Genomic DNA, 23,213 nt, shown 5'->3' with positions numbered 1-23,213 from the left:
ACACGAGAGCAGAATTATACTCTTTGCTTGTACCCCTAATTTTAAACGTTAACTGATAATAATATTTTCTTAAAAGAAATATAGAACAGAAGCGGACGCTCACAAACACGCACGCACACTCCTCGTTATGAATACACGCACGCAACCCTATATATATATATGAGCACCTCCGACAGACTAAGCCGGCAGATTATTAAGATTGATGAAATCACCACGGATACCTCACTATCAACGGACATATCATCTACCACTAAAAACTACTAAAAAGGTAGTGCCGTTTAAATTCTAGAATAAATCCAGAAAAAAGAACAAGCAGTCGTACCGAGTCTAATCTTAAATCCGAATGGGCAGATTTCACCGCAAGAAATCCTACTCGTTGAGCTATACCTGAAGCATTCAAACTGTACTATACTGTTAACTGTTTGTGAGTGCTCATATTGCCCACAAAATCGGTGCGATCGGTGACTCCTTTACCACTCCTCGGCACATGTACCTAGATCTTGTCTTCGGTGCAAAATCTAGGTACTATCGTATTAAGATTTCTTTCGGAGGTGGTCATTTGGACCTCTCTTTAGTATAATGTATATATTAGAGAAAAAAAACTCTGAACGAGCGTCTAGCATCAGATGACCGATAAAATAGTTTTTCCATTGATTCGGATCTTTTAAGTAGCAGAGAAAATTAGTTTATCTTTTACTAAAAATTTAGGGTTGTTTGGATTCCACGAGCTTATAACAAACTCTATCACATCGAATATTTCGATACCAATGATTAAATATAAACTAATTGTAAAACTAACTGCATAAACCTAATGCTTATTCACAAGACAAATCTATTAAGCCTACTTAATCCATGATTAGCACGTGTTTAGTATAGCATCACAGGAGCTAATCATGGACTAATTAGATTTTGTAGATTCATCTCGAATTATGAAATTTGTTTTGTTATTAATCTGTATTTAATGCTCTAATTAGCATCCAAACATACGATGTAATAGACTTATAATAAACACTACAGTACCAAATCTAGCCTTATTTAGATGGGTTATAGTGGAGTGCTAAACGCTTACTATTTGATTTTAGTTAAAGTTTAATCCATCCTGTTAGCACTCCTATTTAGATCCTGTTAGCACTCCTATTTAGATAAATAGTGCTAAACTTTAGCATCGCCACCCCCCGTAAAACAAGCCCAACAAGCCCAAAGGCCCATCAAGCAAAAGCCCTTCCTTCCTGTTCGTCGTGCTGCTGCGCTCCTCGGCAAGTCGGGAGAGAAGAAACCTTGGAAACCCTAGCTAGCCCCGCGCTCCCCATCTCCAGCTTCCCGGCTGCTAGGAGGAGGAAGCTATGGGCGCCGAGGAGGACGCTGCCGCCCGCCGAGAGCGTCTCCGTGCCCTCCGCGCCGCCAAGGAGCTCCTCTCCACCCCCGTCCCCGACGGAGAGCAGCAGTACGATCTCTCCTTCCCATCCCCTACTGTATCTCACTAGATAATTCCGCACCTACTGTAGCGGCGGCTAGATTTTCAACTAGTAAACTAGGTCTCTCGGTTTCTAGTGATTAGCTGCGTGTAATGGAGCTGTGCTAACATCAGGAACCACTCTCACAAACTTTAGCGTTTCCTTAACCATCTAGGACATACATTGCTCTGTTAATTCTTCAATGGAGTAATCCATTCTTGTGGGTGATATAGCATATTGATCCAGAAGGAAAAAAAGAAGTAAAGTCTCCTTTGCTTACCATTTGAAATTTGTGTTTCAAAGCAGCTTGGCACCCATCTACGCATATATAAATCTGGAGGTGCTGAGATGGTTCTCAATTTTTCCACAGCTCAGTGGTGTTTGCTAGACCTTGAGCTGATCAATTATGCTGCTGCAACAAATGTTACACCAATGTTGTACATTTTCTGTTTGCATTCGGAAGTCCAACCAGACATTCCTTCTTCGTGTTAATTTAAAGGGATAATGCAATTAGTGCATTAAACTGATGTATACTATACTCTAATGGCAGTGTGATTTCTGAATTGTGTTCTGAGCATTCTTTTTCAGAAAATAATTCCAGCTATCCTAATTCTTAATGAACCACTAAGACATAGATTTAATGCTCTGGAGTCTAGAGTAATTTCTTTGCGACTGAAATACAAGGACGGTCCTTAAACTTGTTGTGGAGTGTCATCTAGGTCCACACACTTCAAAAAAAAAAAGAAATGGTGGAGTTGAACTTGAATGGTTTTGTTGATGCTGGACACTGTTTTATGTTTGAACAAGTGGAAGGGCGGTACCAAGTAGATACATTGCTGGGTCTTCATGATCTGCTTTCGTGGGTATCATGAAATATGGACATAAAATACAAATTATATCTACGCTCTATTCAATACATTCTACTAAATGCTGGTTCTTATGGTTGTTGATTGTATCAGAAATGGGACCCATGGTGCCACTGAAGAACATGTGGAACAGCCAGCATTACCACCACCACAGGATGCACCTGATGAGGCTTCTAAGGAGAATATTAGCTCCATTGAGGAGGTCGAGGGGATTGAAGATGACGGGTGAGTCTACTTTTTTTTTTCCCTTGAACACGGATTGTGCATTTTCTATTTCATCTAAGAATTGTGTTGCCATGTATGATAGTTCTAAGCCATTCACTGAATTCCTTGTATGTGAATGTAAGCATGTGTTTGGATGGTGGGTCGAAGTGGGTTGGGACGGGTTCGACCCACTTCAACCCACGTTTGGTTGCAATTGAAAGTGGGTTGGGTCCATCTCTGAGGGGAATATTCCCCTCAGATGCAGGTCGAGATGGTCCCTCAAAATCGAGCGGACCATCCCGACCCACTTGGGACCCCGTCAGCGCCGTCTCGAGTCCGTCAGCGAGCGAGCGCGTTGGCGCTGGGGCTGGCCGGCGCTGGGGCGGGCGTGGGCGGGGCAGGGGCGGTGCGGTGGCGGGCGGCGCAGGGGAGGGGCAGCAGCCGGTGGCGGCCCGAGGTGAGGTGAGGCGCGGACGGCGGGGCGAGTGGAGGGCGGTCGACGTGGCGCGACGGCCGGCGAGCAAGCGGCGCCGGGATGGCGCGGCTAGAGGTGGCGAGCGGCCTGCAGGGGCGAGCGGCGCGGCCAGCTGCAGCCAGCGGTGGCGAGCAGCCTGCAGGGGCGAGTGGTGGGGATAGCTTCGGCCAGCGGTGGCGAGCGGCCTGCAAGGACGAGCGGCGTGGCCAGCTGTGGCCAGCGGTGGCGAGAGCTGCAGGGATGAGCGGCGGGACCAGCGGTGTCGAGCGGCCTGCAGGGATGATCGGCGGGACCAGCTGTGGCGAGCGACCTGCAGGGACGAGTGGCGGGGCCAGCTGCGAGCGACGGGTGCGGCATGGGCGATTGGAGCTCTCGGCGTGCTCGTATGGCCTTGCCGCCCATGGAGAAGATAAGGCACAACAAATAGAGGATGAGGATGACAAGTAGGACCCGTGGACTACTGTTGCTAATGGTGTGAAATGGGTATCCACATCTCTAAAAATGCCTCTAACCAAACAAAAAATTGGGTTGGACCCAATCTCTCAACCAAACACTAAGTGGGTTGAACCCAACCCAAAAAATAGAGATGGACCCAACCCATCTCCAAACCAAACACGATAAGAGAACCTCCATCTTTGATTTAATGGTTGTGGTAGATTCGAGTTCTGTTTAGTGCTGAGTGAGATACTTTTTTCACAATTGTGCATTCTTTTTGATGCAGTGAGCTTCCTGCCATGAAGTTCAGAAACTACCTTCCTCACGATGAACAACTCCGAGGTGGTAAGATGGCTCCAGTTTCTCTTCCTAAGTTTGAAGATCCAATCAGTGCTGAAACTACAGAACCAAAGCAAGTGGAGGTACTATCTTGGTATTCTCAATTCAAGATCTCTTGTTTGTACTTTTTACAAGGTAAGCTGTCAATTAATCTTTCAACATTCTATTGTGCATGCAGAACCCCTTTGGAAACATAGCCCCAAAGAATGCAAACTGGGATCTGAAACGTGATGTGCAGAAGAGGATTGACAAACTTGAAAAGCGCACACAGAAAGCATTGGCTGAGATTGCATGTGAGTGTTCAAGTATGATTAATTGGCAAATTATTCCTTCATTTTCCTTTGAGTTTATTGTGTGATTTTTTTTGTTTGCTTGGTTGGCATTTACACATATTGATATTTAACTACTCCACCGGCTTGCAGTGGAGCAACAGAGGGAGAAAGAAGCCCTGGAGGAAGCTCAAGATTGATCAACCCGAGTCAGTGACAGAAACCCTAATATGTAAGGTACTGGTGGTGCTTAGTGTATCTACTGGCGGGGATGAACTGAAGTGGACCAACCTTGATGAGTATGAGACGTGGTGCCTGGCTAGGCCTTGTTTTTGAGAGGAAAGCTAATATATAAAACTAGAGTGAAATTTGCCCGGTGCTTCTTGAAAGCCTGAGCTGTAGTAGTTGTGTCCTGTTTTGCGTAGACCATATCAAACTAGTGTGTTGGTTACGAAGCATGCCTTCATGCTGCATTTAGCAGAGTGAATCTTTTACATTCTAGCTCTTTCAGAAAGCTTATTTTGCAACGGAAAAAAAAAACTCATGGTCTGCATTAAGTCCCCTTGTGCCTGGCCCTTGCTCCCCAACCTTTTAACGTCTGCTATTCCCAGTCCACTCTCCACAATTGCTACTTGTATCCTAAGTTATCGCACGAATGTAGCTGAAAGTGAAAATACATTTGTCAATTTCATATCCTCACAAGTGAGGTCGATTTCGGTATTTCTATTCCATCGCTCCTCAACTTTTCTGAGTTTTGCTTTTTGAGAATTTTTCAAAACCTGTAAGCGTTCTTTTTTGGGGTCTTCATTATCAAACTAAACATTTTCCTCTACTACACATCAAGAATACTTTGGGTGTGAAACATATAAAGGATGCCTATAAGTTTGAAATAAGCAGCTCAGGGTGCAACAAAGGAACTGTCAGTGTACCTGCTTGTTATATTTATTCAGTGAGACATAACAAGCTGCATATACCTATCTATCCAGAGTACTCGTCTATCTATCTAGTCAGGTGAACACTGCGCACCTAGCTTTAGCTGTGTGGTAACATTCATAAGCTTTTTGTACGTACAATTGCAAACAGTCTCCCGTTTCATTTCACTTTGCAGGAGCTGTTGCCGGGGCACTATAAAATGAGGAATTCTCATTTCTGTTGAGTAACTGTTGTCGTCTCAACTCTCAAAACATCCTAACTGGCGAACTAGTAGTAGGAGCAGGCGTGGGGGTGGTGGCCTGCTCCAACTCTGGCAGGAGCAGGCTGTTGCTCCTCGCATTCTCCCGCATCTTCCCGACAATATGCTTTCCCTTCTCCTCCAGCTTGCCCCCCATCCTCCTCCCCAGATCCATCACCCGAGCACGCGGACTGCTGCGCTTTCTCTTCACATCCTCAGCCTCCTCACTGGCAGAGGCCCCTGCTGCTACCACCACTGCTCTGTCATCTCTGCTGCTGCTCATCAGTGACATCCTCAGCAGATCCCTTGTCGCATCCTCACTATACTGCAGAGGAGCTTCACTTGCTGCAACCAGCCGGGACAGCCAACTCGATGATGCTTCTGCTTGCTCTGACCCATCAACACATATCTTTGTCTTCTTGGACGATTCAGTCTTGCTTCTCGTTGAAGAAGCAGGCGGACTTGACTTGTTCTTCGCAATGGCCTTCGACACTGAAGCTTCCCCAGGCAGCTCTCTAGTCGTGCCTGCAGTGGGCCTTGCAGTAGTCTCAGTTGGTGGCTCACGGTTGAGCCATATAAAAGGTGCAATTTTGCGAGGCACCCAGTCATCCGTATCTGATAACATCCACGAGATTGGAATACTTTCACAGTTGGGCAGCACCAAGCTCTGATGAAGCGAAGCCTGTATGCATGTAAGACACCAACCAAATGCTCCAGATTTAATAACACAAAGTTACCGGCAAATAACAGGTTAGTCATGGCTCATGGGAAGTAACTAAAAAACACCTTGATTCTGTTGCTGATAAGTGAGGCAATATGGTTGTTGGTGATCTTCCTGTCCCCGACTGATGATTCCAACTCCCATTCTATTTCCGGCATGGATGTAAACCCATACCAAATGCGATCACTCGGAGGAGGCTTTATATGTATGCGCATTGTTCCACGAACACATGAAATTTTAATTGCTAATGATAATGGCACCTTTTTGCAAGGAAAACGAGAAAGCACAGTACAATTCAGAACTTCCTGGCCACATTTCAAACAGTAGCAAAATACTACATATATAGAAACATGAAAAATGTCCAGGCTAGAGGCTGTTTCCATGACTACGCAGCGCACAACCAATTGTCCCTCGGGTGATGTGTCAGTATGTATATGAAAAATAACAAACAAGAACTAACCTGTGAGACCTGGTCAGCTATTGAATGCAAGATTCTTTTCCACCTTGACATATATGTTGATGTCCATCCAGTGCTCTTTGACTTCATTAATGCATCTGCCACAACCTCAAGAGGTCATCAATTGCCTCAAGTTATGATCTTTTTCACAGGACCATCATGCTCAAAATAGATAGGTGACAAAGTTCTCATATCACATACTAATTATTTGATCATTTACGCACATAGTAAATGCCAATTCCAATAACAAAAAGCAGACAGAAAATGCATAAAAGTAGAATTGGCACAGACCTGTTTCATCATTATCATTCACTACAGAATCCAAAGCTTCTGAAGACCTGAGTTGGTTACCATATTGCTCAATGCTATCAAGGACGTCCGAACCCATGTCCCCATTAGAATCATCTTTAAGACTAGTCCTCATTATGTCCTTTTCCAACTCTGGCTCCTGAATCTCGAGTCTTGTTTCAATATGCAGAAGTATTCCACTAGAATATTCAAAATCTACTTCAAAAGCCCACATCTCGTTTAAATCCAGTGGGAGGACTCTCATTCTGTGCAGATATGGTGGAAGCTTTCCAAGACTCAGGTCAGCAAGTGTAATTTCACCAATGTAGGCTGGAGTTCTTGTGTTTGATAATGTTCGCTGGCCAACATACGAGAATCAATGAATACAAAGTTATGGAAAGGGTGAATGCACCTGAAAATGTCTGCATTATCTGACCTGAATGCGCGCTTTGATGGCCTTGCTAACCTCATCATTCATTTTAGCATCAAAAAACAGCCGAGAGAATAGGAGATTCCAACAAAGTGTACCTTCATTTGCAAGCTTTTCTTCCACATTTGTATGTGGGGAATCATATAGCTGGCTGTTGGAACTCGCAGAAGAACTAGGTGTACCGGGTTGTTTTATATCCTGTTTAGATGGCACCAGATTTGTTTTACTCTCCGGAGAAGCCTTTATAGTTAATTTCTTTGTCAACCTTTTTAGAAAACTTCTGACTTTTGAGGATCCATCAGTCTTCGCAATGTTGTCCACAAGCACATGTTCCTGACCAAAGAGCATTGAGGGTTTAAGAAAACAAGGGTATCCAGCGTTCAAAGATGATATGTAACCGCGGAACTCTTCAGTCAACATGGCATGGAATTCCAGTTTGTCCTTGTCTGTAGTAGATGCAAGACGAAGTGCTTTACACCATGATTCCTTTTCCCAAGAGGTGTCTGCATAAAGATAGCATACCTTGCTCCCCCTGCAAATCTCAGATTCCTTGCTTTCCAGTTTGATTGGATACCTCTTGGCCCTGAAAGAAGATACTGATGGAGGTTATAGGCAAACTGTATGCGCATGTGAATCATATCCTACCATCAGCATTCAAACCATTTAACCGAAAGTCACTTGATAGGAACAACTAGATACTCCGGTTGCTTTGTAGTATAATAACAAATTTGGTTGCTTTGTAGAATAGTAACAAATTTGGCTATTACGAGAACGAACACTCTTTATGACAAGTCAAAGACGATGAATGGTGGAAGCATGGGAAGAAGCTAGAATTTGCACTAACCATTTACGTGAGGGTAGATTTGATGCAGAGACAGCAACAACTGTAGAATTGAGCAGGTGAATAGTTTGCTGAGAACCATCATCAGGTGCAGACAAGGTAAGTGAGTGGCCTTCAAGTTTAGCCAACATTTTTACAGGGAAGACCTCCACGATAGTTTTCTTCTCTTTGATCCCCTGGCTGGCGCCATTCGATGGGCGATTGGTGGTGCTGACTTTGGGCATCTTCTCGTGCCCTAACATCCACAAAAAACCCTGAAATGCATAGAGATTGGATTGCTTGCTTAACGAACTGAATTGAATTGAATTGAATTGATTGAATCGAGTCGGCTCTACAACCTGTCGCTTGGGCGGCGGCGGCGGCGGCGGCGGCGGCGGGTGGACGTGGTCCCTCGACGGCGGCGACGGGCGGCGCCTGAGGCTGCGCATGGCCCAGAGGAACGCTGCCCCCTCGGCGATGGCCAGGGAGAGGACGCCGAGGAGGAAGCCCAGCAGCAGCAAGGCCACCGCCATGGAAAGGAATTGGAAGCTACTGTCTTTCGTCTTCCGCCGGCCAGCCTAACTGAATTTATTGATTGGCCCTGGCGTTGGCGTGCCTCCGCCGCTGTTCCTCCTCTCTTTGCCGGTCTGCAACCATCCACACGGCAAACGGAACGGAATAAGAAAGCAGCAGCAGTTGAACACGCGGACGGACAGCAGACGAGACGACGATGCACGCACCAAGGAGAAAGACTCTCTCTCTGTCTCTGACGTGTGGGTCCCTTTCTTGAAAATAGTTAACACTCCTGCTGATTCTCTTCCACTCTCTGATCACCAGCTGTGGCGCTAGTGCATCAAGATGGTGCAGATCATTTGTTTCTGCATAGGATTCCTTGGCACTAAATAAAAATAAATAAATGCAGAAGATATTTCCATTCAAGAAAAGAAGAAGAGTAGAGTCATTTGCCACAGTTTATCTAAAGGTAGAGACATTATGATATCACATGATGCATTGTTCTTGAAAACAATAGTAACAGCAAAAGCACCTTAATTTGAACTGCCATTCTTGAGAAATGATCACAGGGAATTCTATTATAGAACAATGCAATGTATGAACCAACTTGGTAGGCAAAAAGTTAAAAGCTTTGATGAGCAGGCATGACGGTTGGATCGATGGGAAAATAATCAAATGAGTTGATATCACAGTGTATTTAGCTTTGAACAGACAATATGTCAAATTCTGAATTGCCAATTAACATTAACAGCACAGCTATCCCTTTACATTCAGAGATCACAAACTAGACTATGAGAGGGTATACTAAGACCATGGCAATAGCATCAATCTGGGAGTTATCCAACCAGAACAAGCAGATCACTCCCATAGCCTATGAATACAACTTGTCACTTTGCCTTCTTCCCTAAAGATGTACAAGTAACTGAAGGCAATGTCCTCTTCTTGTTAAGGCACTGGTTCTGCTTTCAGGCTCATCGCTATCATCAACACTAGATTCATTCACCTCCTTAGCAGTTCAATTCTCATCCTCCATGGCCTCTCTCTTCTGTGCATTCACCTTCCCGAGCAACTTCCTCTCAACTGGGTTAGTGGGAGCCGCACGCTTCACACCAGGTGCCACTTTAGCACCAAGACCAAGCCTGTAAAACATTTGCAGTTACATACAAGTTATCCAGGAATGCAAAAAAGAAAAAAAAAATCTATATACCTAGATGGCCTGCCCTCAAAATCCTTGTCATTGGGTTCATCTGGCCCCGATGCAGTCATTTTGCCTACCCATGTCTGAGCCTGAGAATGTTTTATGGCATGGGTAAGTAGGGATGGAAATAGCAAATGGGGAGTGCAAAGGGAGATGGCCTTACATGGCTGAAGCATGATTAAACAACACCCACAACTATGACTAAATGGGAACCAATAGAGTATAATTGACCGTGCAGACCTCTTGCCGCAGTATAAACACTTCAATACCTGCTTCTGTACATTGAAACTGTGGGGCTGCAGCTTGAACACTAACCTGATGCAGCATGACAGCATCTAAGTACAAATAGGGCGCACATCGGAAGCAGCAGTGAGTAAAAATCGTGGGTGTGTAGTTTCAATTTTCCCCCCCTATTTCAATTGCGTCCAACAGGTTAGTGGCAGCGTCTACAAAACCTAATGCCAGCAAAGAGAACAAGGCAAACATTGCATCGAGGCATGGAACACCACTGAAGGAGGAAACCACGTCTCAGAAGGAAGGAAAAGGAGAAGGAATCGAGGAGCCGAATAGGCGGAGCTCACCAGCTTGAGGGCTTTGTCGAGTGTGACCACCTTGGGGAGCGGCGCTTTCTTCTTCTCCGGCTGCGGAGTCTCTGTTGCCATCGCTAGAGGCTGACGGTTGACGCAGTGATCAGGGAGTAGGGAAGGGTGGCGGCGGTGGAGGAGATGGGTTGGGAGGGAGAGGCGAGGAGCCAAGGGACAGGCGCGGCTGATGTGAGGAGATGAGATGAACGCTGCTGCGCTGTGGACTCTAACCGGAGATTTTTTTTTTTTGAGGGGTCTCTAACCAGAGGTAGGAGGGGGAGAAGTGGTGGTTATGGCTTGCCCTTCCAATTCCCGCCAGCAAGCATTGCACTTCATTTTTGTAAGTTAAAGATGGCAATACAGATTTACCCAAACCTAGATACGTCAAAGGTGATACACATGTCAGTGATATAATACATACATATATGAAAATAAAAAGCAAGTGTAAAAGAATCTAAAACAGCTACAATGGATAACGACCACAGTAATTTAACTTAGTTAACACTTAAGATGGCAACACAGAATTGTATAAACCTCAAGATGAACATATATGCATTTCAGTAAACCAAGCAAGGTACAGAATCTCAAATTGCTCATGAAAAAAGTTCAATTCAACTGAAGTTGATAACAACCATCAAAATAGTAGTTTATATCCTGAACAGACCTATAGGAACGTGTAATTGATATTTGGCATTTGAGGAGTCAACAGACAACTTATGGTTGTTTCTGCTCCAAACAGTTGACATTGGTAGTCCTAACAAGCATCAATTCAACTCAGCTCACCAACTAAGAATGGGAAAAAAACTCACTTTATCATTGCAAAAGTTATTGTGCTCTGTATATCTATAAACTTAATGCTGCATACAAACTGTAGTTAAACTATAGGTTCAAAAAAGCTTATTCATCCACAGTTGCACATACCTCACCAACCTTGCTGAAAAGGCATACTGATGATTAAATTATGCACCCAAAAGGCAAGGAAACAAGTGCATGCTAGGTGAAATCCATATGATAAATTAATCAACAATTTTTTTGATGGTGCACTAAAGATTTTGCCACTAGATGACTCACACCAGTGTCAAATTGCAAATATAATGGAGTAGCTGGTTTTTATTTTCTTGTTTCTTCCTTCACCCATATTTTTGTCATTGTCCAACATTAAAACGATCTCAGTACTGAAAACATACTAATATGCAGAGCTTCTACTTTATGTTGGACTACAAGATATGCTTTCTTATGTTGTCTGTTGCCAAATTCAATCAATGCCCACAATAGGTCACAACATCTATAGGTTTATTGTGAAACCAATTTCAAGGCTTACTCAATCACCGAAGGTACTGCAGAGCAATGCAGAATAAAATACTAAAACTCCCACCACCTTCAAAGCTTGTCTTGGAAAATACCAAAGCTATATCAATAAGTAAACTGCATTTAAAATTTCCACATTCCCCCCCGCAAATAATTGACATAAAAAACCTTAGGAAGTGAGCATTTCTACACTAGCAAAATGGCACATCCACCCAGAAATTCGATAAAAAAAAAACACTGCGGAAATAGGCTGCAGTAATCATGCTAAATCCAGGCCTATTTCCCTATGGTGAGATCAAACGGAAGCCCTGGCGAGCTGCACAGGCCATGTAGTCACGAACCCTAACCACTTGATAAACTAATCGCGAACCCTAACAACTTGATCCATCATCCAATACTGCTCAGAAAAGGCTATAATCGCAACGAAATCCGCAGAAACAAAAAAGGGCGCTGATCAATGCAGCCGCAACAGCACGCGAGACCCCGCATTCGTTGCGGCGCCAACAGAGAGCGATCGGGCGAGGGGCGTTACCTGGCGCGCGCGCGCGTGTGGCCGCGGCGCGCGGGTCCCAAACGGAGGGGTGCCGGCGGTGGGTGGGTGTCGAGCGAGGACGCCGCCGCGAGCCTCCGGGGCCCCGGAGCTAGGGCTGCAGCGCCGTGGAGGGCGCGCGGCGACGGCGGCGAGGCGGAGAGGGGGAGAAATTGTGGGGTGGGGTGGGCCCCGCACATTACTTAGTCTCTCGTACCATATATATATTTTCTCTCTTTATTATTAATATAGCAGATTATCAAATAAATAGAATGAAAGGAGGAATTCTCCATATTTGAGCATAAGGAATGTATATTTTAGCAATCACTAAAAATATTTTGGTATTAGTGATGAAATTGGTGATTTGTTGAAGCACCACCCACTAAAGATAGTTTTTTGATATTGGGAGATGAGTAATCTACCGAAGATGCTCTAACGCTGACAATGGATCATAGCCCTACTCTAGCCGCAAACCGGCCCTACTGCTTTGGGGATTAGCTCTAATCCTTATCCAATCCTTTGAATAATACTTTTACTCTATCCTTTTCTATCCTTTTCACTTAGAATGCAAGTTATATATATATTTTAGATTTTTAGGTCGACCTAAAATATTAATAAAATAAATTAGAATGTCATTCTGCGCAAATAATTTGGAAGGAGAAATGGACCAAAGTAGCGTACCATCATAATTAATTAGCTGATCAAAAAATACTATTGGATATCCACTTGCATCCTTACTTTCACTTTCAGCATTAAAACCCTACTCCAATCCTGCCACCCTAGTCGTAGCTACACCCAACTGATCTGAACAAATTTTCAGTAATAAATTACTGCTGTGTGCGATTACTGAACACCGTTTCGTGATTCAGTAATTCAGCATATTACTTAACAACATTTTACTGTTCAGTCATATTGTTAATAATTTGACTGCTGGGTGTGAATAACATTACCGTATATATATATTCCAATGAACTGAATTGGTCGGGTCATCCAGGTAACTAACTGAATTGACGCCATGCGCTGCAAGTGTTGTGTTGCATTGGTTGGTTGGTTGGTTACGCGCAAGCCACTGCACTCCACGCACCCAATGCAAAAAGGCATCTCATTACAAATTCTGCGACTAGTATCATACTATATTGGAATAGTTGTGGAAAGGAAAATATACTGCTCTCCTCTATCATGCAACAACAAAAGCCTCTCAAAAGCCCAGGTCGGGTTTGTTCATAAATGTTTGTAATTCTTCTATCAATAAGTAACATCAATCATCTGTATTCCGCTGAAGAAGCCCTCGGTTTACCGCTGCCCGACGAGTTGAGGTGCAGAGATACAAATATCACCCCGATCACAACTATCAGGCACCCCACAAGCGTGCTGAAGAAAAGAGCCCCAGGCTGCCTCGTCTGCACGAATCCATACACTCCCCCGGATGTTACCACAACCATGTCAGTCAACCCATCACCGGAGAAATCCTCCAGGATCAGCGCATGAGTGGGCGGCGCCGGAAGCTCAATCATGGCCAATATGGCACCAGAAGGAGACAGCACCACAGCTTCCTGATCGCCGCCCGCGATGATCACCTCCTTCGGGTCATAGGCACGCAGGGAGAAAGCCTTCAAAGTAGGCACCACTATGTTCTCCATCATCCCCGATGGAGATGGGAGGTTGGACCATGTTGCCCCTGTTGATACTTGCCATCTCCATATCGCGTCATGGCCAAGCAGCCCAGGAGAGTACGAAGTCACCTGCAATCACAAACATATCACCATTTTGTGCATGCTTGTGTTAGTGTTAAGGCTCAAGGTTGCTTCAACATGACCTCAAGGCACACATGCTGACCTCTCCCTGGCTTGTCAAAAAGACAATATCGCCATGGCTTCCTCTCCTGTGTTTATGCCCATCATCTGTCTGGACCAGGATAGGAGTAGCAACCTCTAAACCAGTCGCATCAAATTTCCTCCCAAAACTTCTCGAAAAGTCACCATGATGGAACAGATTAAAATGGTTGTAATGGCAGATAGACACATTAAAAAGCTGCTCCCGCACTGGAACACCCGATGTAGCAACTGCCCAACATGGTTTCAGCACCTCCATTGACCCACTCACAACAGTCTGCTCTTTAATACCGTTTCCACCAACAACCTACACAAATGATCCAGCACCAACCATTACTTCTACATATACAACGAGAGGCCACAAAAATGAACAGAGCATCAATGCATGTAGCTAGTGAAGAAATAGTAAGCCCAATGCTTTGCCAATCTCAGAAGAGGAGACTGATTAGGTAAACGATATTATGATGGCTCTAAGTTGGCTCTGCCTGTCCCAATGGCACATGTTAGTACTATCATTTCCAAAAATCAATTTTTTTGACATCAAAGTTTATAATAAATAAAACATCTGATAATTGAAGGTTTACCTAAAAAGAAAATTCCTGTACCATGTTAACATAATATTGATGCAAGCATTGCACATTAAACATGACCACATGAGATAAACACGATAGCAATGCAATCCTAGTGCAAGAAATGTTAACTCATTTTTACGACATACAGGGATAAACGATAGAAAACAAATCAAAGATAAGGGCAGACAGAGGAGATCATTTTCTCCTTCCAGAAGGAATTAGAAATCCATCACTTGAACTCATTTGTTCAATGGTTTAAGAACAATATCAATCTACTGGAGGGCCAAGTAGTCAACCTACTCAATGGGTATACCCAAATATCCAAATTCTTCTCAAGATTACGGATAGAAAATACAAACTACATGAACAACCCAGAACCAAAGAAAAGCTGGCGCATATCAAAAGTAAATCCGAGCACTAGTCTGGATAACCCCAGTGCACCTGAACATGATCTAGAACTCCATCTCCATTAATATCTGCATGAAGGCCTCCTTCAGTTAAATGAAGCTGGAAACAAGAATAGTATCCAAACAAATTAAAGTCAGAGGTGATACACTGAATGGTTGCATCATATTAGAGTAAAGTAAAATTACAGGGATATATCTTGTAGACCTTGCATATTGTACGTCCAGAAGCTAGATGGACAGCCTCTATCCCTTCCTTTTCATGTGCCACGATAACATTAGGAACCCACCATACCTGTGTATGATTAGTGATTGTCGGAATGTACATCGCCCTCTGTGTCTGCAATAAAAGTAACAAGTTAGAACATTAGAAAACATTGAGGTGTTTGACTTGTTTGAGCACTGTATTCTATTTGGAAAAAGCTACAAACAGAAGTGCAACAAAGGGACTAGGCGCGGTATATGTAAGGACATCCATGGTGCTTCAGGCAGGGACTTCAAGATGACCACAGTTATTCGTAGAAGAAAAGGAAAATTCTGAATCCAACAGTTGTGATTATGTGTCGATACCTTCCTGGCTTTATTTGAGCTAGCCATATCTGCAGCCTTCCCAAGCGCTCTAGCTACTCTATTGGAAGCATCCTTTCCAGGTGGATTGTGCTCAATGGGCTTGTTCACGCTATTGATGACAGCCTTCCCTTGAGTTTTCTTCACTTGTTTCCTTTTATGCTTCCTAAAATGTGCAAGCTGTAGGGTAGTATCCTCTCTCCTATCCTAAAAGGAGAACATCAAATCTAAGTTCAACGAGTCCGAAGTATCAAAACTGAATACAAGAAAACATGTACTGTTCTTACCCAATGATGAGGCATGACGCCAAGAATTGATTCTCTGAATTCACGACATTCAAACTGAAAATTAACATGTGGCATGTTACATTCCAATTAGCCAACAAACCAACTGTTTAGCATCTTCATGGTTCAAAATTAAGCGAAGAAAAACACATAGATGGTCTGTTTAAATGAATTTCTAGAGTTTATATGACTTTTACAAGAACATGAGACCTTTAAAGCTCAAACATAACACACTTTTAGGTTGGAATAGCATTGCCGTCAAGCAGAGTGCAAATATCTAAGCATTCAGTCCGTGATGACTATAGCTGCTAAACAAGAATAAATCGATGATGACATTATGTTCCTGAGGAAATGGTTCTGGTAGACACCAACTTCATCTGAAGACAATCCACAGCACACGATACCTAAACCAAGCAACAAGACTTGCTCCAGTGTAAGTATCTGCTGCTAGGTAAATATAACCCTGACCTGACCAGGCTGACGGCTGTTGAGGGCATGAACATCAAGCTTGTAATTGTGCTGGGGTATCATCACTGAAGCATCTGATGGCTGTGTCTGGATGTTCTGCCAGACCAAAAGAGAAACATAACAAGAATATATAAGACAGTCCTTTGAAGACAATAATCTTTATGTAATGCCACGTAATTTTGACCTTTCCATGCTAAGGTGGAACAGGAAATAAAGAGAAACATCCTTTGACTAGCAGTGGAGCCAAATTACTAAAATAAAACGAGAAGTTGAATTGAGCGCACCTCATTCTTCCTGCTCCATCTTCGCTCGCCAGTACGTCCAGCAAAGGCATAAAGGGCAAAATGGCGCAGGTCTGCAGTGCCAGTCTCAGAGCCCTGCATGGGATTGAGGTGCAGCACCGACAAAGGTTAGGTTAATCTCTAGATCTATGTTATGAGCGAAGGTAAAGCAACAAATGGGTTTATCACAATCTAAGAAGCTGTTTTCGACACGGGGGGAAGGAAGGAAGGAAAAAAAAAACCTGTTTCTCATTGGCGCTTCTGCGGTGGTCTTCTGGCATCATGAATTCGTCGAAAAGATCTGCCGACTGATAAGAGGAATTACAAGGGTAAGTAAGTAGCATAACCAAGCAAGCAGAGCATGTCGGCCATGGTGGGCAAATAGAAATAGTGCAAACAGGTAACATACATGATGCTGCATTTCCATCCTTCCTCCTACGATGATGAGGCCTGCATCTCCATGCTTGAGAGTGTAGTTGGTTATGGAGATGGCGACCTCGCGGTGGTGAGCGCCATGAGGGAAGTCATCCTGGAGATTTTGCTCCCATAGTTTTTTGAGGTTGTGGTCGAAACACATGACGGACCATCCGGATGTGACGACGACGAGGACCTGCTTCCTGACGTCGCCGGCCCTGTAGGAGCGGTCGACGCTGCCGACGGCCATGGCGATGGGTCGCCTGCCTGAGGCGACCCGGACGTTGTCGGGGAGGAGGGAGATATCGGCCATGACGCGGGCCTCGTGGAATCCGGCGTCATCGTGGAGGTGGCGGGCGTGGGGCGGCTGGAGGACCTGGATCTTGGCGTCGTGGGTAGGGAGGAGAACCTCGGGCTTGCCGTCGCCGTTGAGGTCGGCGACGAGGGGCGGGGGCAGGCGGTCGGCCTCGTACTTGATGGGGAAGTCCTCGTCGGCGAGGTGGTACCAGGACTCGCGGAAGGAGAAGTCGCCCTCGTGGTGGAGGGAGAAGAAGACGGCGAAGGCGGCGAGCAGAAGGATCCCCAGATCCCGCTTCCGCATCCTCGAAATCGAAAATCAGGAGACGAAACCCTAGCTAGCTCTTCGGCTCCTCCCTCCTAGTAGAGGAGAGTGAATCCCATTCCCATCGGGGTCGTCGTCTTCCTCCTCTGCCCTTCCTTGATGGGGAGGTGGAGGAGGGAGGAGACAGGAATGGGCCGAATGCATGGCCCTTTCACATAGCGACTGGGCTTGGCCCAAATACATGTTCAGTTGTTGTTGTCACTGGTCAGAAAAAAAAAGAAGACCTGATAGCACCCAGAATTGAGTTGAATGAAAATTACAGACCAGACCGTTGGATGAGTTGAAAACTTTCTTAAGAGATCCTCGGAAACCTCCCGCCCGATAGATGAGCGGGAGGTCCCCGGCCCCACACCTCCCACCCGATCAACAGGCGGAAGGTACTATTTTTCCAATTTTTCCCAACCAGCACCCCTTTTTCGAATTTTTTTTAAACTTTTTTTTAAAAAGTCCAGTTGTTGTTGTCACTGGTCAGAGAAAAAAAAAGACCTGATAGCACCCAGAATTGACTTGAATGAAAATTACAGACCAGACCTGGTACTATTTCTGAGCCATGGGATTCAACTATGTAAGTATGCCTTTTTCCTCTTCTTACATGGTATTGCAATACAACACAGTAATAGGAAAGAAATCTGCTCTAGGTTATGTATGTATAAGATTTCTGATTAAATAACTGCACAAGCATCAAGCGTCTATAACTCTATATGATGTCACTATACAACTCGACCAAAAATTACAGCATTGTGTATAGTCCCTTGTTAGTTCAGTTCCAGCTTATCCATCACCTGCTCCCTGTATTGATGATACCATTTCCAGTACTTCCTTTGTGTCACGGGGATAAAGTTACAGTATGTGTATCCTATAACATGAGGCCCACATGTTGCATTGTGTGATGAGATAGCCTTCACTCCCCAAGAACTGCTATGGCTGAGGCCACTGGATTCCCAGCTTCACTCATGTGAGGTGTCGCATTCTGCTCTCACAGCAATCAAGATTCAAAAGGATCCCTCCATCCTTCATCTTCTCTTACAGCTCTGTTCCACCGTTCTTTGAACTTCTCCAGCTCAGCTGATGATTGTCTTCTTATCTATTAAAGTGACAGTAAGTAATACGGCAACTTTTAATCCTCTAATCCAGGAAGACAATGCCATAGATTATACTCACATGGGTCCTCAAATCCAGTGATCTTCGAGGTGTCTGCACCAGCAAAAAGAATGTTAGTAATGACATGTGTCAATTACCTTTATTCTCTATTGTTACTATCATGCAGGTATACACCAATAAAGGTAAAGACATAACAACTGGAAGCAAAACACACCAAGGAAAGTCATTTATGTAATTCAGATGGTGACTAAAGCTGTATATCTGAATGGATGATCTGACAAGATTTCAAATGAATTTTGGAGAAAACAGAACACTTTGGCCTAAATTCCTACACATCTTTTTAAAAATTATCAGTTTGTTACAATAAGCATACCTTGCTGCTAAGTGATGGTCCTCCTAAAGATGGTATCCCTTGATGGACAACATACTCACTGTCAATTACACCAACTTTCTCAGTTCGATCACCCTGAATATCATGTGACTGTGTCAATCAGCATTTCAGTTTTCCTAGAAAAATGCCCTGCGCCAAAATCTTGTTTGCCAGAGGGCATGGTAGCTGAAATGGCATGCCTAGAAAGACATCATATTAAATATCTCTTAAGAATGTGAAACGTATCTTGAGTACCTGAGCACAATAGCCAAGCTTCATGTCAAGACCCCAACCATGAATCAGATCATTCTGCAAGCTCAAGAGATTAAAAACAAGCAAAAGATTATTAAAATCTATGACCTTCCACTCCCACTTTATGAAACCAAACAATAGGTTGTTAACTTGTTATTGACTATCACCAAGATAATCTTAAAAGAAAATAGGCAGGCTAGAGAACAGTATTTGCACCTGAATTAGATGCCATACACACTTCCAGGCAGCGCGAGAAAAAACCGGTGCCATGCCCTCAACCCACCTATCCAAGAATGCAAATCACAACATCTTCAAATGTTTCATGGAATGCATTGAGATAGTTCATAAGGTAATTGGTCAAGAATCAATCAGCTGCAAAATGCGATTTTACTTCAATAATCAAATGGTCAAATAATGCAATCTAACAATGTGACAGGTCTAACAAAAATAGGAATAGAATGCATCAATGTTACTAATTGTGTGAAAAGAAAATTACAAAATATAAAGCGATGAATTTTAGAGTATCTCCCAAATAAAGTAACTGCATAAGGCTAAAGCTTTGTCCTTACCCTGTACAAGGAGGTCCTTTACTTTCATCAGAACAATTCATACTAGGCCGATTGTCGTATATTCTCCTACATAAAATGAAAAGGGTGCTTTTTAGAGTACAGAGATTTTTTTTTTGAGGGGGGGGGGGGACACAAAGGAAATTATGAGTGAGAATTAGAAAGATTGAAGCACCTGTGCACTTTTGTAATCTTATTGCGGATTGTGATTCGGTGGTGGATATCAGTTGATAAATCAGGGTCCAGAGCAGGTTGTGTTATTTCTAAGCCTTCAGAAACCATTATATCTAGATACCTAGGGAGATAACATGAAAGCTGAGAAAGCGTCTTTCAACAGAAAAACAACAAATTTCAGGAAGCTTATATAAATAAAGGAGGTGGAGATCATTTTGCAGAAATTCCTAATCCATTTCCATTTGAGTAAATCACACCAAACAGTAACACAAAAATAATTCAGATTGACAAAGCCTTTTTCCAGACCTAAAAGAAGGTTACTCAGGCCAGAGCATAAAAGAGTATGAGAATCAAATTAATGCAGCTGCTCTAGGACTGGTCGATATTAAGCACCCTTGGATGACAATATGGTAGGTTTGAATTCGGAGAACTGAGTAATGTCCGAATAGAGGAAAAGGATTGTGACATTACACATACCTTCTCGGGTTAAAATTCTCCACTCCAAGGTCTTCATCCCATAAAAAGATGAAATCATATATAGCCATGACATCAGGATGCAGAAAACGCTTAGCAAACCACCTGGAGCAGGAATATGAATTCATTCTTCTGAGAAAGGGGGTCAAATGGTGCAAGGCAAACAGCTGCACATACTGAAAAGGGTCTATCAAAAGGCCGCTGCTGTACATAACAGAACGATGAGCTTTCATACAGTTACCATTTTGTTTGGTTGTGAGCGAGAATGTGTATGGCCTTATCACTCCACGCAAGATGATGCCATCCATCTACATTTCCATCATAATGGAAGAGCATAACTGCATAGTTTTCCTTCAGAAACTAAAGAAAGCAAACAGTGACAGATCATATTAGATGAACCTCTCTCGTCTTTCCCAAGCAACACAGACAGATAAGGATAGGGGAAAGGGAAACTTGAGAGAAACACAGACCTTACGAGCCATAGTGTCCACGTTTTTTATTTGGGAGATGCCAACTGCCATGGCCAAGAGAGCATTGTGGTCACCATTTTTATTCTGCGTGCATAAGGGAATATGATAATTAGCAAGCAAATGAAGTAGCCTGCCTCGCTAATTGACAACAATTTGTGCTGTTACGAGGCCACTAAATTAGCATAGCAAGAAAGAAACAATTTATTTTAGAGCAGGTAGTATAGCACAATTGGCCAGGAAGTGGCCTTATGGCATGGATAGTTCGGGGTGTGGAAGCTGTGACGAAAGCGCGTTGCAGAAAAGAAGCAACTTTGCAAAATTCATGACGCATGAATTGAGAGAAACAGTGACAAGAGGTAGTGAGTGAGCAAGCAAGCAAGCAGACAGATGTTAGTACCTTGTGGGTGGTAGCAGCGGAGTCATCCCAGAGCGGGCGGAGATACATGTCGGAGTGGCGCTCGACGATGCCGCGCGGCAAGGAGTTGGTGGTGGCAGTGGCCGGCTTGCTGCTGGTCCCCAAGTGAATGCGGTTGCGATTCGAGTTGTCTTGCGTGGCAGAGGCAAAGCCGGCCTTCCCGAGATCCACCTGAAGATACGTATGGATTCAGAGCAGTGTCCAGAGACAGCGGGGGCGGGTGAAGAAAGGGAGAGCTAAAAATGGAAAGAAAAGAAAAGAAAAGCGGGGCCGAGTGGCGGAGATGGAGGGCAACCTTGAGGTGGTGGTACTGGATCTGGAGGCAGGCGAGGAGGACGAGCGCGACGACCGCCGCCACGACGCCGCAGCGGCGGGGCGGCGGCGGGTGCTTCATCGCGGCGGGGCCTGGGGCTGGACTGGCCCGGCGTCCTCCCAACTCCCCTCCCTGCTAGAGGTGGAGGAGGAGGGTTAGAGGCGAGGAGGGCTTCGTTGCAGCGGGAAAAAGGTAAGGTTCTGGAGGGAGGGAGGGTTCTAGAAAGGAAAGAAAATGGAAGAAGGGGAAGGTGGCGGTGAGGAGCAAAGCAGGCAGGTAGGGGGACCGAGGAGGAAGGAGGTGGGGTATTTTTTTAATTTATTATTTCCATTTTCGCTTCGTTTTACGGGCCGGGCCGGTTGGTCTCCGTGCTTAAAAGCCTAATTAGCACCTGCTTTCCTGCCAAACAAAAATTATTGTTACCTAACGACATCTTTTCTTTCTTTATTAGGAGAAGAAACAGGAAAGCTGCATCGCTACCTACCGCACCGACTCTTGATGCTCCTGATGCTATGTACAAAGGAGGATGAGATGGACTGCACACGAGTTACACAATTAGGCAGCCTCACCATCTCAGCTAAATGTCTACAGCAACGTCCTAGAACATCAGTATCACAGCCACATAAGCATCATGTTCTCCGTCCGCTCGCAAAACTTTGAACTTAACATTTACCTGTACATGTATAGATAAAAAATATAAATTTAATTAAGAGATAGATTAGACCAACTGAAATAGCTTGAAGGACTAAATCGAGCCTAAATTTTATTCCAAAATATTTTTTTCTAATAAAAATATCTTGAGTTTTTGCCATTTGAGTAATACCAGACTCGGACACACGGGACTGCCCATGTGGCACACTTCTCGTAGGATTCGGGATGGGATATGACCCACGCCCTAACTACTCGTAACGCATTAGGATTACTACAGTAGTGAAACTATTCGGACACGGTAGGAGACTACCCGAGAAGTATTCGGGTAGGACTAGGCTTGTACCTAAAACTTCCATGTAACCTGTCCCTCCAAACTATATAAGGGTGGACACGTAACCCCTCGGGGACAATCATCATCAAAGGTAATACAAACCACATATGGCGTAGGGTATTACGCTCCCAGCAGCCCGAACCTGTCTAAAATCTTGCGTTCCTTTGCACCTTCGAGTTACTGATCTCGGCGATACACTACCTACAAACTTACTATCTCGGGGGTATTCCTTGGTAGACGTGGCGACAAGAGCCACATGCAGTGCAACCTCTTTCTAAAACACATTTTCAAAGGATCTATGTATCGACTAAAGAAAAATAAATAGTTAAAAATTAAAATTTATCACAACTAAAAAATAGGCTATTAGCGAAAACTACAAAATATTTAGAGATTTGTCTGGAACCTCTGAAAACTCCGAAGAAACTGAACTTTCCACGGTATGACTAATCAAATCTCAACCAAAAGTAAATCGAGTAAATTTTCAAGTTGTATGACCTTGCCTCCAACCCTTTTCAAAGTACATGTACTACTTAAAATCTTTCCAACAAGTAGATGGAGAGCAAACCCTAAAAAAGCATCTAGAGCAAAGAA

General features: G+C 44.1%; 4 protein-coding genes and 1 pseudogene across 10 annotated transcripts; 1 reads left to right on the top strand and 4 right to left on the bottom strand.

Moving 5' to 3' along the window:
* The first annotated feature begins 1,191 nt into the window (after positions 1 to 1,191).
* Positions 1,192 to 4,602, top strand: LOC112888714 (coiled-coil domain-containing protein 12). Of its 2 annotated transcripts, none has more exons than XM_025955014.1 (5): positions 1,192 to 1,444; positions 2,414 to 2,545; positions 3,721 to 3,856; positions 3,952 to 4,066; positions 4,196 to 4,602. In XM_025955014.1, exons 1-5 carry the CDS (start codon positions 1,344 to 1,346, stop codon positions 4,240 to 4,242), a joined length of 531 nt encoding a protein of 176 aa, XP_025810799.1. In that variant the 5' UTR covers positions 1,192 to 1,343; the 3' UTR covers positions 4,243 to 4,602. The 2 variants fall into 2 exon arrangements, with proteins under 2 accessions (XP_025810799.1, XP_025810798.1); XM_025955013.1 differs by having other exon boundaries at positions 3,952 to 4,078.
* Positions 4,603 to 4,899: 297 nt separating this feature from the next.
* On the bottom strand, positions 4,900 to 8,605 carry LOC112888713 (testis-expressed protein 2-like). Of its 6 annotated transcripts, XM_025955009.1 has the most exons (8): positions 8,289 to 8,599; positions 7,954 to 8,204; positions 7,632 to 7,692; positions 7,116 to 7,442; positions 6,683 to 7,037; positions 6,395 to 6,489; positions 6,000 to 6,194; positions 4,900 to 5,895 (listed from the first exon to the last, which is right to left on the bottom strand). In XM_025955009.1, exons 1-8 carry the CDS (start codon positions 8,460 to 8,462, stop codon positions 5,221 to 5,223), a joined length of 2,133 nt encoding a protein of 710 aa, XP_025810794.1. In that variant the 5' UTR covers positions 8,463 to 8,599; the 3' UTR covers positions 4,900 to 5,220. The 6 variants fall into 6 exon arrangements, with proteins under 6 accessions (XP_025810794.1, XP_025810793.1, XP_025810792.1 ...); XM_025955008.1 differs by having other exon boundaries at positions 6,000 to 6,131; positions 7,116 to 7,692; positions 8,289 to 8,601; XM_025955007.1 differs by having other exon boundaries at positions 7,116 to 7,692; positions 8,289 to 8,600.
* A 488-nt stretch (positions 8,606 to 9,093) lies between these two features.
* Positions 9,094 to 12,053, bottom strand: LOC112888716 (annotated as a pseudogene).
* Positions 12,054 to 13,149: 1,096 nt separating this feature from the next.
* Positions 13,150 to 17,484, bottom strand: LOC112889389. The gene is made up of 10 exons (XM_025955986.1): positions 16,879 to 17,484; positions 16,712 to 16,777; positions 16,473 to 16,565; positions 16,189 to 16,284; positions 15,724 to 15,777; positions 15,440 to 15,643; positions 15,078 to 15,209; positions 14,907 to 14,972; positions 13,898 to 14,200; positions 13,150 to 13,803 (listed from the first exon to the last, which is right to left on the bottom strand). Exons 1-10 carry the CDS (start codon positions 17,482 to 17,484, stop codon positions 13,324 to 13,326), a joined length of 2,100 nt encoding a protein of 699 aa, XP_025811771.1. The 3' UTR covers positions 13,150 to 13,323.
* Positions 17,485 to 18,037: 553 nt separating this feature from the next.
* Positions 18,038 to 21,758, bottom strand: LOC112891140. The gene is made up of 12 exons (XM_025958074.1): positions 21,623 to 21,758; positions 21,310 to 21,498; positions 20,913 to 20,996; positions 20,684 to 20,802; positions 20,446 to 20,547; positions 19,970 to 20,089; positions 19,798 to 19,863; positions 19,445 to 19,511; positions 19,232 to 19,285; positions 18,980 to 19,072; positions 18,667 to 18,699; positions 18,038 to 18,589 (listed from the first exon to the last, which is right to left on the bottom strand). The coding sequence occupies exons 1-12, from the start codon at positions 21,719 to 21,721 to the stop codon at positions 18,491 to 18,493; spliced, it is 1,125 nt and encodes a 374-aa protein (XP_025813859.1). The 5' UTR covers positions 21,722 to 21,758; the 3' UTR covers positions 18,038 to 18,490.
* Between the last annotated feature and the right edge of the window lie 1,455 nt (positions 21,759 to 23,213).

Source organism: Panicum hallii, chromosome 4 (genome assembly GCF_002211085.1).
Source record: "Panicum hallii strain FIL2 chromosome 4, PHallii_v3.1, whole genome shotgun sequence".
In the NCBI taxonomy this organism is placed as follows: domain Eukaryota; kingdom Viridiplantae; phylum Streptophyta; class Magnoliopsida; order Poales; family Poaceae; genus Panicum; species Panicum hallii.
The sequence above is the reverse complement of the archived record's forward strand: the minus strand, read 5'-3'. Positions and strand labels throughout refer to the sequence as shown.